The following is a 10,536-nucleotide window of genomic DNA, read 5'->3' as shown; positions in this document are numbered from 1 at the left end:
GCCTACCAGGTTCAAGAGATTCTCCTGCCTCAGCCTTACAAGTAGCTGGGATTACAGGTGCCTGCCACCACGCCCGGCTAATTTTTGTATTTTTAGTAGAAACGGGTTTCACCATATTGGCCAGGTTGGTCTCGAACTCCTGACCTCAGGTGATCCGCCTGCCTTGGCCTCCCAAAGTGCTGGGATTACAGGCATAAGCCACCATGTCTGGCCCATCTTAGTTATTAATTGGGTATTTAATATTGTGCTGGAACTATGTTTCTAAAGTCAATTGAATTTTCAATGTTTTTTCTTTTTCTTTTTTGAGACAGGATCTTGTTCTGTAGCCTGACACAGGGCTAATTTTTTATTTTTTGTATGGCTGGGGTCTTGCTATGTTGCCCAGGCTGGTCTCAAACTCCTGAGGCTCAAGAGATCTGCCCACCTTGGCCTTCCAAAGTACTGGGACTATAGACATGAGCCATCATGCCCAGCTTCAATTTTTAATATACTGGAAAACATATGAAAAACAGGTATTAGGAAAATCCAGTGATTGTCATTATGGTCAGGTTATCTCACATAAACTAAATTTTATGGAGAACCTGTCAGAATAGTAAATGTTCAAAAATGTTGTAGGTAATGCTAGCAGTTAGAAGAATAACTGTCAGATTTTGACAGCATATATTTAATTGGTAACCCAATGTTGTAGTGCATTTAAAGTTCTGAATATGAAAAGGCCTAAATTTAAGTCATGATCACATTCATTCATTAAATGCAACACATATCAATTGTGTTAATTGTGCTAAGACCTGGTAGGGGCACTTTAAAAACCTTGTACGTAGTCTCTATTAGTATGACTTTTTGGGATATGATCACAGGTCAGACAAAAATTTAAGATATATAGATAATCCAATAGATTTACATTTACATAGTTTAAGAGAGCAATTTAAATGTAAATTTAAACAATGTTGGAAGTTATCCACAAATTTAGTGAGGGCTGCAGACTTCAATGAGGAAAAGAAAAATCTAGATAGTGACCTGCACAACTTAAATCTAAAGGACATGGGCTAAGCGATCAACCCATTTGGAGGGAATACACTTGGAGATCTCACAGGCCCAGCAACTATTTTTTTTTCTTCAACTTTTACTTTAAATTCAGGGGTACATGTGCCAGATGTGCAGGTTTATTACATAGGTAAACTTGTGCCACGGTGGTGGGGCTAACAACTATTGAGAAAAATTACCCTGGAAAGCTATGGAAAAGCTCTGGAAAACCCCAGACATAATTTCTTGTTGATATGTAATCTCAATCAGCTGAAAAGGTAACCCCAAAATTTACCTGTGAGGATACCCCAAATTATTTGGGATAACACAACTGTTTCCTTTTTGAGACTCAGGAAAAATTAGAATTAAGTATAGAAATAGTGTTTTTTAAATACAGGGAGATTTAAAAATAGAGACACAAATCAAACACACAGATTACTATTTTCATATTAAATTTGACAATATGGGCATGGTGGCTCATGTCTGTAATCTCAGCACTTTGGGAGGCCGAGGCAGGTGGATCGCTTGAGCCTGAGAGTTCAAGACCAGCCTGGATAACATGGCGAAATCCAGTCTCTACAAAAAATACAAAAATTAGCCAGGCATGGTGGCCTGTGCCTGCAGTCCCAGCTACTCAGGAAACTGAAGTGGGAGACCTCACGTGGAGCCCAGAGAGGTCAAGGCTGCAGTGAGCCGTGATGGAGCCACTGCATTTTAGCCTGGGTGACAGAGTGAGACCTTGTCTCAAAAAATAAAATAGAATATAAATAAATAAATAAATAAATTTGGTAATAACCTGTGCATATTTGCTATTTGAGACCTTTTAACATTTAAGATAATTTGACCTTTTTGTAATGGATTGGCCTCTGACTGATTAAATGGTACATTCCTGCAATTTTCAAGTGGATAACTAATTTTATAAACAGTATTTGAACGTTTAAGGGTGCCTACAACTCACTATACTTCTAAATTTATTTGAGTTACAAAAGATATTTAGGTAATTGGGAAGATTTTGCTGTTAATAATTAGACAAAGTTCTTTTTTTTTTTCCTTTTTTCTTTTGAGACAGAGTCTCGCTCTGTGGCCCAGGCTGGAGTGCAGTGGCGCAATCTTGGCTCACTGCAACCTCTGCCTCCTGGGTTCAAGCAATTCTCTGCATCAGCCTCCCGAATAGCTGGGATTACAGGCACCCACCACCATGCCCGGCTGATTTTTGTATTTTTAGTGGAGACGGGGTTTTGCCATCTTGGCCAGGCTGGTCTTGAACTCCTGACCTTGTGATATACCCGCCTCAGCCTCCCAAAGTGCTGGGATTACAGGCGTGAGCAACCACACCTGGCCGACAAATAAAGTTCTTAGAGAAAATACAATACACTAAACGTATGAACATAATTAAAATGTCTAAGATAATTTAGTTAATCTTGTTATAAAAGCTCCCTTAAAATGTGATAGATTTATAAAGGGACTTAAAGCTTAAGGAAAAATGTGTAATATTTTAATTAATTAAATATTAATTTTAAAAAACCTAGCTCCTGGCTGGGCCTGGTGGCTTACACCTGTAATCCCAGTAGTTTGGGAGGCCAAGGTGGGTGGATCATCTGGGTCAGGAGTTCGAGGCCTGCCTGGCCAACATGGTGAAACTCCGTCTCTACTAAAAATACAAAAATTAGCCGGATGTGGTGGCACACGCCTGTAGTCCCAGCTACTCAGGAGGCTGAGGCAGAAGAATCCCAGGAGGGATTCTCCCGGGGAAACCCGGGAGGTAGAGGTTGCAGTGAGCCGAGATCGCACCACTGCACTCCAGCCTGGGCGAGACAGCAAGACTCTGTCTCAAAAACAAACATACAACAAAAAAAACCTAGCTCCTGAATGAGCTTTTCTGTTCTCAAGAGCAAACATCAAGGGCACCAGAAAACTCACAATGACAGTAATTATTTCTTTAGCCCAGTGGTTCTTAGACCACCATGTGGTAGAGTGACTAGAGAAAATCAAGTTGTCATTTGAATCAAGTGTTTTGTTGATCAACCTCATTTTGACCAATTTGCCTAGGGGTAGGATTTCCCCAAGACTATTCCTTAACTTTACTTGAAAAAAGGGTCTGTGATTTTAAAAGTCTGGGACGATGCCGGGTTAAACAGATGTTTTCTTTTTCTTTTTCTTTTTGAGACTGAGTCTCACTCTATTGCCCAGGCTGGAGTGCAGTGGCATGATCTTGGCTCACTACAATCTCCTTCTCCCGGGTTCAAGCGATTTTCCTGCCTCAGCCTCCCGAGTAGCTGCAACCACAGGCACATGCCACCACGCTTGGCTAATTTTCTTTTCTTTTTTTTTTTTTTTTTGAGATGGAGTTTCGCTCTTGTTGCCCAGACTAGAGTGCAATGGTGCAATCTTGGCTCACCACAACCTCTGCCTCCTGGTTTCAAGCAATTCTTCTGCCTTAGCCTCCCGAGTGGCTGGGATTACAGGCGTGCACCACCATGCCTGGCTAATTTTTTGTATTTTTAGTAGAGACGGGGTTTCTCCATGTTGGTCAGGCTGGTCTCGAACTCCTGACCTCAGGTGATCCACCCGCCTCGGCCTCCCAAACTGCTGGGATTAAAGGTGTGAGCCACTGCGCCCAGCCATTTTTTTTTGTATTTTTAGTAGAGACAGGGTTTCACCATGTTGGCCAGGCTAGTCTAGAACTCCCGACCTAAGATGATTTGCCCATCTTGGCCTCCCGAAGTGCTGAGTTTACAGGCGTGGGCCACCGTGCCCTGCCCAAATAGCTGTGTTGTATCACTGCAGGATTTCACAGGCTAGTGTGCACTGCGAATCTTCAAGAAGAATATATAGTATACAGTACTTCTCAAACTTATTCACTATTTGTTTATTCATTCATTTAGTCATTCAACAAATATTTATTGCACACCTAGTTTATGCCAGAGACTGTTTTGTGCACTTGGGATAAAGTAGAGAACAAAAGAGACGAAATTTTTTCTCTCACGAAGTTTACAATCTAGTGGGAGATGAGATAATAAACACAAATAGGCCAGGCGCCGTTAGCTCACACCTGTAATCCCAGCACTTTGGGAGGCTGAAGCGGGTGGATCACGGGATCAGGAGTTCAAGACCAGCCTGGCCAAGATGCTGAAACCCTGTCTCTACTAAAAGTACAAAAATTGGCTGGGCATGGTGGTGGGCACCTGTAATCCCAGCTACTCGGGAGGCTGAGGCAGGAGAATCGCTTGAACCTGGGCAGCGGAGGTTGCAGTGAGCTGAGATTGCGCCACTGCACTCCAGCCTGGGTGACAGAGCAAGACTCCATCTCAAAAAAAAAATTAAATAAAAAATAAAAAATAAACACAAATATGTAAAATATGTGGTACGTCAGATGTTATTAAATGGTATGGATAAAAATAAGGCCAGGAAAGGGGATAAGGAAGACAGAGTATGAAAGTGAGGAGGTTATATTGTCAAATAAAGTGATCAGAGAAGTTCTCATTGAGACGTGGACATTTTTGCAAAGACCTGAAAGAGATGACAGCAAGCCATGTAGATCTAAGAGGAAAGAGTATGGTAGGCAGAGGCAACACAAAGTGCAAAGGCCCTGATGCAGAAGTGTATCTGACATGTTCTGGGAATAGCAAAGAAGTCACTATGGTTGGTATGTAGAAAACTAGAAAAGTGAAATATTAGAGATTGGAGAGGACTTCAGCTTTTTTTCTGAGTGAGAGGGGGAATCATTAGGGTGTTATGAGCCACTGCACTCCAGCCTAACGTATGTTTTTAAATGACCATTCTGGCTCTTTTGTGAATTAAAAAAAACAGTAGGGGCAAGGTCTCAAGGAGGGAGGTTAATTAGAGGTTATTATAATAATCCAGGGGAGGCTGGGTGCGGTGGCTCAAGCCTGTAATCCCAGCACTTTGGGAGGCCGAGACGGGCGGATCACGAGGTCAGGAGATCGAGACCATCCTGGCTAACACGGTGAAACCCTGTCTCTACTAAAAAATACAAAAAAACTAGCCGGGCGAGGTGGCGGGTGCCTGTAATCCCAGCTACTCGGGAGGCTGAGGCAGGAGAATGGTGTAAACTGGGGAGGGAGCTTGCAGTGAGCTGAGATCTGGCCACTGCACCCCAGCCTAGGCGACAGAGCGAGACTCCATCTCAAAAAATAAAAAAATAAAAAAAATAATAATCCAGGGGAGATATTAATAGGTGGTAGTTTAGTCCAATGAGGTAACAGTAGAGGTGGTAAGAAATAGTTGAATTATATTCTCACTCTCTCTGTGTACACACACACATATACACATAAAATAATATATATTATATATTAATCTTTTATTATAGAAAATATTAAGCATAAACAAATGTAGACAAAAACAATATAATGAACTATCATGTCTATCACTCAGCTTCAACAATTGTCAACTATGAACTCAGGGTAAATCTTTTTTCATATAGACCGCTAACCATTCACCTACCTTCCCATATTATTTTAAGCATATACTAAGTAACGTATCATTTCTTTATAAATATTTCAGTATGTATCCCTAAGAGATGAAGACTGTCATCTTTAACAACCATATTCCCACTATCACACTTAAAAATTTAGTAATTCCTTAATTTTTTTTTTCCAGACAAGGTTTCTCTGTGCATCACCAAGGCTAGAGTGCACTGGCAAGATCGTGGCTTACTAGAGCCTCAACCTCTACCTCCTGGGCTCAAGCAAGCCTTCCATCTAAGACTCCTGAGTAGCTAGAACTACAGGTGTGAACTTTTTTTTCTTTTTGTAGAGACAAGGTCTCACTTTGTTGCTAGGATGATCTCAAGAGATCCCCTCCCCACCTCCAGCCTTGGCCTCCCAAGGTGCAGGGATTACAGGTGTCATCAACTGCACCCGGCCAAGTGATATGTCTTTTAAATCTCTTTAATCTATAGGTCTTCTCCCTGACTCCATCTCTTTTTTCCTCCTTGTAATTTATTTGTTGAGGAAACTAAGAGGTTTGTTCTGACTAAATATATTTTGAAAGTAGAACAGACATGATTTGTTAATGGGTTAGAGTTAGGGTGTGTGAGAGAAAAAAGATGTCAAGAATAACACCCAGGTTTTAGGTCAGAGGATCAGGAAAGAGATCTAAGATGAGGGAGCCTTTGGGAAAAGTAGATTTGGGGCAAAGGTCAGAAGTTTGATTTTTGGACCTGTGAAGTCTGAGCTATCAATTAGATATTCAAGTGGAGGTATATTTGACTATGAAATCCTTTTTTTCTTAATGTATCTTGTGAGTCCAGGGTTTTGATGAATACTTAGAGGAAATACTGCTTTTGTTCTAATTGCTCTTGGGCACTGCTATAACATATGAAACGCTAATTCTTTCTAGTAAGGGAGGGAGAAAAAACCCCACATTTTAGTAAACTTGCATTGAGAAGATGATGATATGTCTTGGGAATCATAAAATAGTAAATAAAAAGGGATATTAAAACTTCTGCAGAAGAGCAAAAATAACTGCATTATTTCTGAAATATTTAATCTAACAACTGCTTTTTGAGTAAAATCAGAATTTGCAATGAAACCTCCTTCATCAATGGAGAAGGAAAGTAAATGAAAAACTGATTTTTAAAAGTGGTTTGAGATTAATATTGGCTGATTCAGAAACTAGATTTTGGGTCTGAATTTCTTGTAAGACATTTAATCTTGCTCCTCCAAGCAGTCTAGAATTTTTTGATAGCATTTAGAAAAAAAAAAAACCACACACACACCCCCAAACTTCAAATGAAGAAGCTACTTCTACTACTTATAGTAGAAATAACCAGAAAGAGGAAAAGAAACATGGTATTCCAAAGACTATGCTTAGTGGTTATAAAAAATGTAAGATACACACTCAAATTCCTGGCTCCCGGTGGTGATATGGAAAACCATTTTCCTCTTTTCACTATACTCAAATGCAGTCAAGAATCCTGGTTCCTACAGAAAGATAAAACGAAATGTTCAAAAAGGGTTTAAAGATGATGGTTTTATTTTCAAATGTTGCCCAAAATGATATACTCAATTATTAAGATATCATTTGGTATAAGCTGCAGTTCACTTGTCCTTGAAGGCAGTACAAGATTATGGTTAGGAACACAGGCTTTAGAGCTGCCCTTTCTAGGTTCAAATCATGTCTCTAATAGTTATTAGTTGTATGATATGGAGTAAACTACTTAATCTTGCTGTACTTCAGCTTCCTCTTTTGGGTCAAACAGATATAACAGTGTTTCTTCAAAGAGTAGCTGTGAAAATTAAATTATATATATATATATATATTTTTTTTTTCTTTTTTTGAGGGGGACTGAGTCTCGCTCTATTGCCCAGGCTGGAGTGCAGTGGCACTGTCTTGGATCACTGCAATCTCTGCCTTCCAGGTTCAAGCAATTCTCCTGCCTCAGCCAGCCGAGTAGCTGAGATTACAGGCGCCCGCCATCACACCCAGCTAATTTTTATATTTTTAGTAGAGCCAGGGTTTCACCATGTTGGCGAGGCTGGTCTCGAACTCCTGACCTCAGGTGATCCACCCGCCTCAGCCTCCCAAAGTGCTGGGATTACAGGTATGAGCCACCATGCCCAGCCAAATGAGATATAATTATGGCATAAAGCAGAGAGTATTTTACTAACAATTCACTTTTTTTTTTCATTCAACAGAATCATTTTTTTCCAGCTGTAGAAGTTTCAAGGGGCACAGAAATTCCAGTTTTCATTATTCTTGAGACAACATTTTTCACACGGTAGATATACTACTTATTGACTGATTGAAAAGGTATAGCTGATGCAGTGGAGGACTAGTGAAAATGGGTACCAATGTAGTCTAATGGGTGTCCCTCTTTGTTGTTTTATACTATGACTGTGGTTCTCAAACTTTGGAGAACTAGGAGAATGGGGACAGCCAAGCCCAGGTCCTATCCTACTTCAGTGAGCCAAGTCTGGGCTTCTGTTTTCTTTATTAGCCACACCAGGTGATTCTGATACACATCAATGTTTAGAACCACTGTACTATGAAATTAACTTCCTTCCTTTCTCTCCTCTCTCTCTTTCTGTCTCTCTCTCTAAATCTCTTTCTCTATCTCTAAGAATAAACAACTGGGTGCAGTGGCTCACACCTGTAATCCCAGCACTATGAGACACTGAGGCGGGAACTGCTTGATGCCAGCACTTCAAGACCAGCCTGGGCAACATAGCAAGATCCCATCTCCACAAAAATTTTAAAAAATTAGCTGGACATGGTAGCATGTACCTGTAGTCCCAGCTACTCAGGAGGCTGACGTGGGAGGATCGCTTGAGCCTGGGAGGTCAAGGCCTCAGTGAACTGTGATTGAGAAACTGTACTCCAGCCTGGGCTACAGAGTGAGACCTTGTCTCAAAAATAAATGAATAAATGAATAAAGCTGGGCACAGTGGCATATTCCTGTAGTCCCATGTACTTCAGAAGCAGAGGCAGGAAGATCACTTGAACCCAGGAGTTCAAGCCCAGACTGGGCAACATAGTGAGATACCCTTCTCTTTCTCTTTTTTTTTTTCTTTTTGGGACAGTCTTGCTGTGTTGCTCAGGCTGGAGTGTAGTGGTACAATCTTGGCTCACTGCAACCTCTGCCTCTTGGTTTCAAGCAATTCTCCTGTCTCAGCCTCCCAAGTAGCTGGGACTACAGGCAACTGCCATCATGCCTGGCTAATTTTTGTATTTTTAGGAGATATGGGGTTTCACTATGTTTCCCGACTAATTTTTGTATTTTTAGTAGAGATAGGGTTTCACTATGTTGACCACTATGTTAGTCTTGAACTCCTGACCTCATGATCCGCCTGCCTCGGCCTCTCAAAGTGCTGGGATTACAGGTGTAAGCCACTGTACCTGGCCCGATCCCTTCTCTTAAAAAATAAAAATAAAAAAGATAAATAGTTTAAGCTAAGAAAGGAGAAGATTCTTGGTGCAGTAGTGGGTGCTTGAGGAGGAGAGAGGTTCTTTTCTTTGGTAATAAGATTTAATTTCCAAAAAAAAACAACTCTAATGTCATAGAGCAGTTTCCCAAACCCTGGGTACTGCTCCAGGGCTTTCTTAAACACCCTGGCAGTTGTGGAATTCACTTGTGGGTACACTGCCTGAGTGTACTCAGAAGCTAGAGCAACTGAGCTGGGTTCAGAGTAATTCAGTTCGGTTGGATCCTCTCCAAGTTCAGGATCACACTGCCAGTTGCATCACTCTCCTGCCTTGACTGCCTCTGAAGAAGGAAACCAAATGGCTGTTGGTGAAGAGAGCTTCTCAGACTCGCTGGGAATGAGACCCTCATATACCAATAGAGAAATGGAGAGGCCTGCTATTAAATGAAGAGGAAGACTTAGTGACTACCTTTCTTTGCTTTCCTGTTTCAAGAGCTGGTACCTCTAGTGGTTTCCAAAAGCTCTACATAAAAGCTTGGGTCAAAGGTATATATATGTTTTTGTCTGGTAGCCTGGCAGTTGCAAAGGCCCCTCACAGCCAGTGAGCCCTGCTAGAAAGTAGTAAGGTAGGAGGTGGGATTTGACTCCAGAGGTGGGGCTCAGACACCAGACCAAATTGAGAACTAGCTAAAACAAGGTCCAGGGCAGAAGCAGCTTTCCATAAGACATGCCCACCAATGTGCCATGTCAGTTTACCATTGCTATGGCAACACCTGGAAGTTACTGCCCCTTCCCATGGCAATGACCCAATGGCCCAGAAATTACCACTCTTTTCCTAGAAACTTATGCATAGACTGCCCCTTAATTTGCATGTAATTAAAAGTGGGTATAACTATAATGGCAAAACTGCCTCTGAGCTGCTACTTCTGGGCACACTGCCTATGGGGTAGACCTGCTCTGCAAGGAGCAGTATCTCTGCTGTGCTGTACTGGGCTACTTCAACAAAAGTTACTGTCCAACACCACTGGCTCACCTTTGGGCAAAGCCAAGAACCCTCCCAGGTTAAGCCCCAATTTGGGGGCTCACCTGCCCTATATCAGTACGGGTTAGCTTAGCTCAGCTGCTTCAGTGAACACATTCATATCTATCTCAACTGCACATATATAGATCCAACCACCGTTGGTCTTCTTCTAACCCAATGCTCTCTTATCAATTGGCTAGATATCAATCTCCTATACCAGGAGAGAGCAGCTTCTTTGGTACTGAGTGCTTCACAACAGCCATAGGTATGATATTTGAGGAGACAAGACAAAACTGAGGAGGAGGAAGGTAAAAAATAAAAATGAAGGCCAAGCACAGTGGCTCATGCCTATAATCCCAGCACTTTGGGAGGCCGGGGCAGACAGATCACAAGGTCAGGAGATCGAGACCATCTTGGCCAACATGGTAAAACCTCGTCTCTACTAAAAATACAAAAATTAGCTAGGCGTGGTGGTGTGTGCCTGTAGTCCCAGCTACTCACGAGGCTGAGGCAGGAGAATCGCTTGAACCCCAGAGGTGGAGGTTGCAGTGAGCCGAGATCACGCCACTGCACTCAGGCCTGGCGACAGAGCGAGACTCTGTCTCA

General features: G+C 41.9%; 1 protein-coding gene across 1 annotated transcript in view; it reads right to left on the bottom strand.

Moving 5' to 3' along the window:
• The window catches only part of DMC1 (DNA meiotic recombinase 1), a 69,908-nt gene that overhangs the window by 51,493 nt on the left and 7,879 nt on the right, over nucleotides 1-10,536 (bottom strand). The window contains 1 exon segment of the mRNA XM_011979126.1: nucleotides 6,886-6,968. Within this exon segment, the coding sequence (XP_011834516.1) occupies nucleotides 6,886-6,968 (83 nt within the window).

Source organism: Mandrillus leucophaeus, unplaced genomic scaffold (genome assembly GCF_000951045.1).
Source record: "Mandrillus leucophaeus isolate KB7577 unplaced genomic scaffold, Mleu.le_1.0 Scaffold2, whole genome shotgun sequence".
Classification (NCBI taxonomy): domain Eukaryota; kingdom Metazoa; phylum Chordata; class Mammalia; order Primates; family Cercopithecidae; genus Mandrillus; species Mandrillus leucophaeus.
The sequence above is the reverse complement of the archived record's forward strand: the minus strand, read 5'-3'. Positions and strand labels throughout refer to the sequence as shown.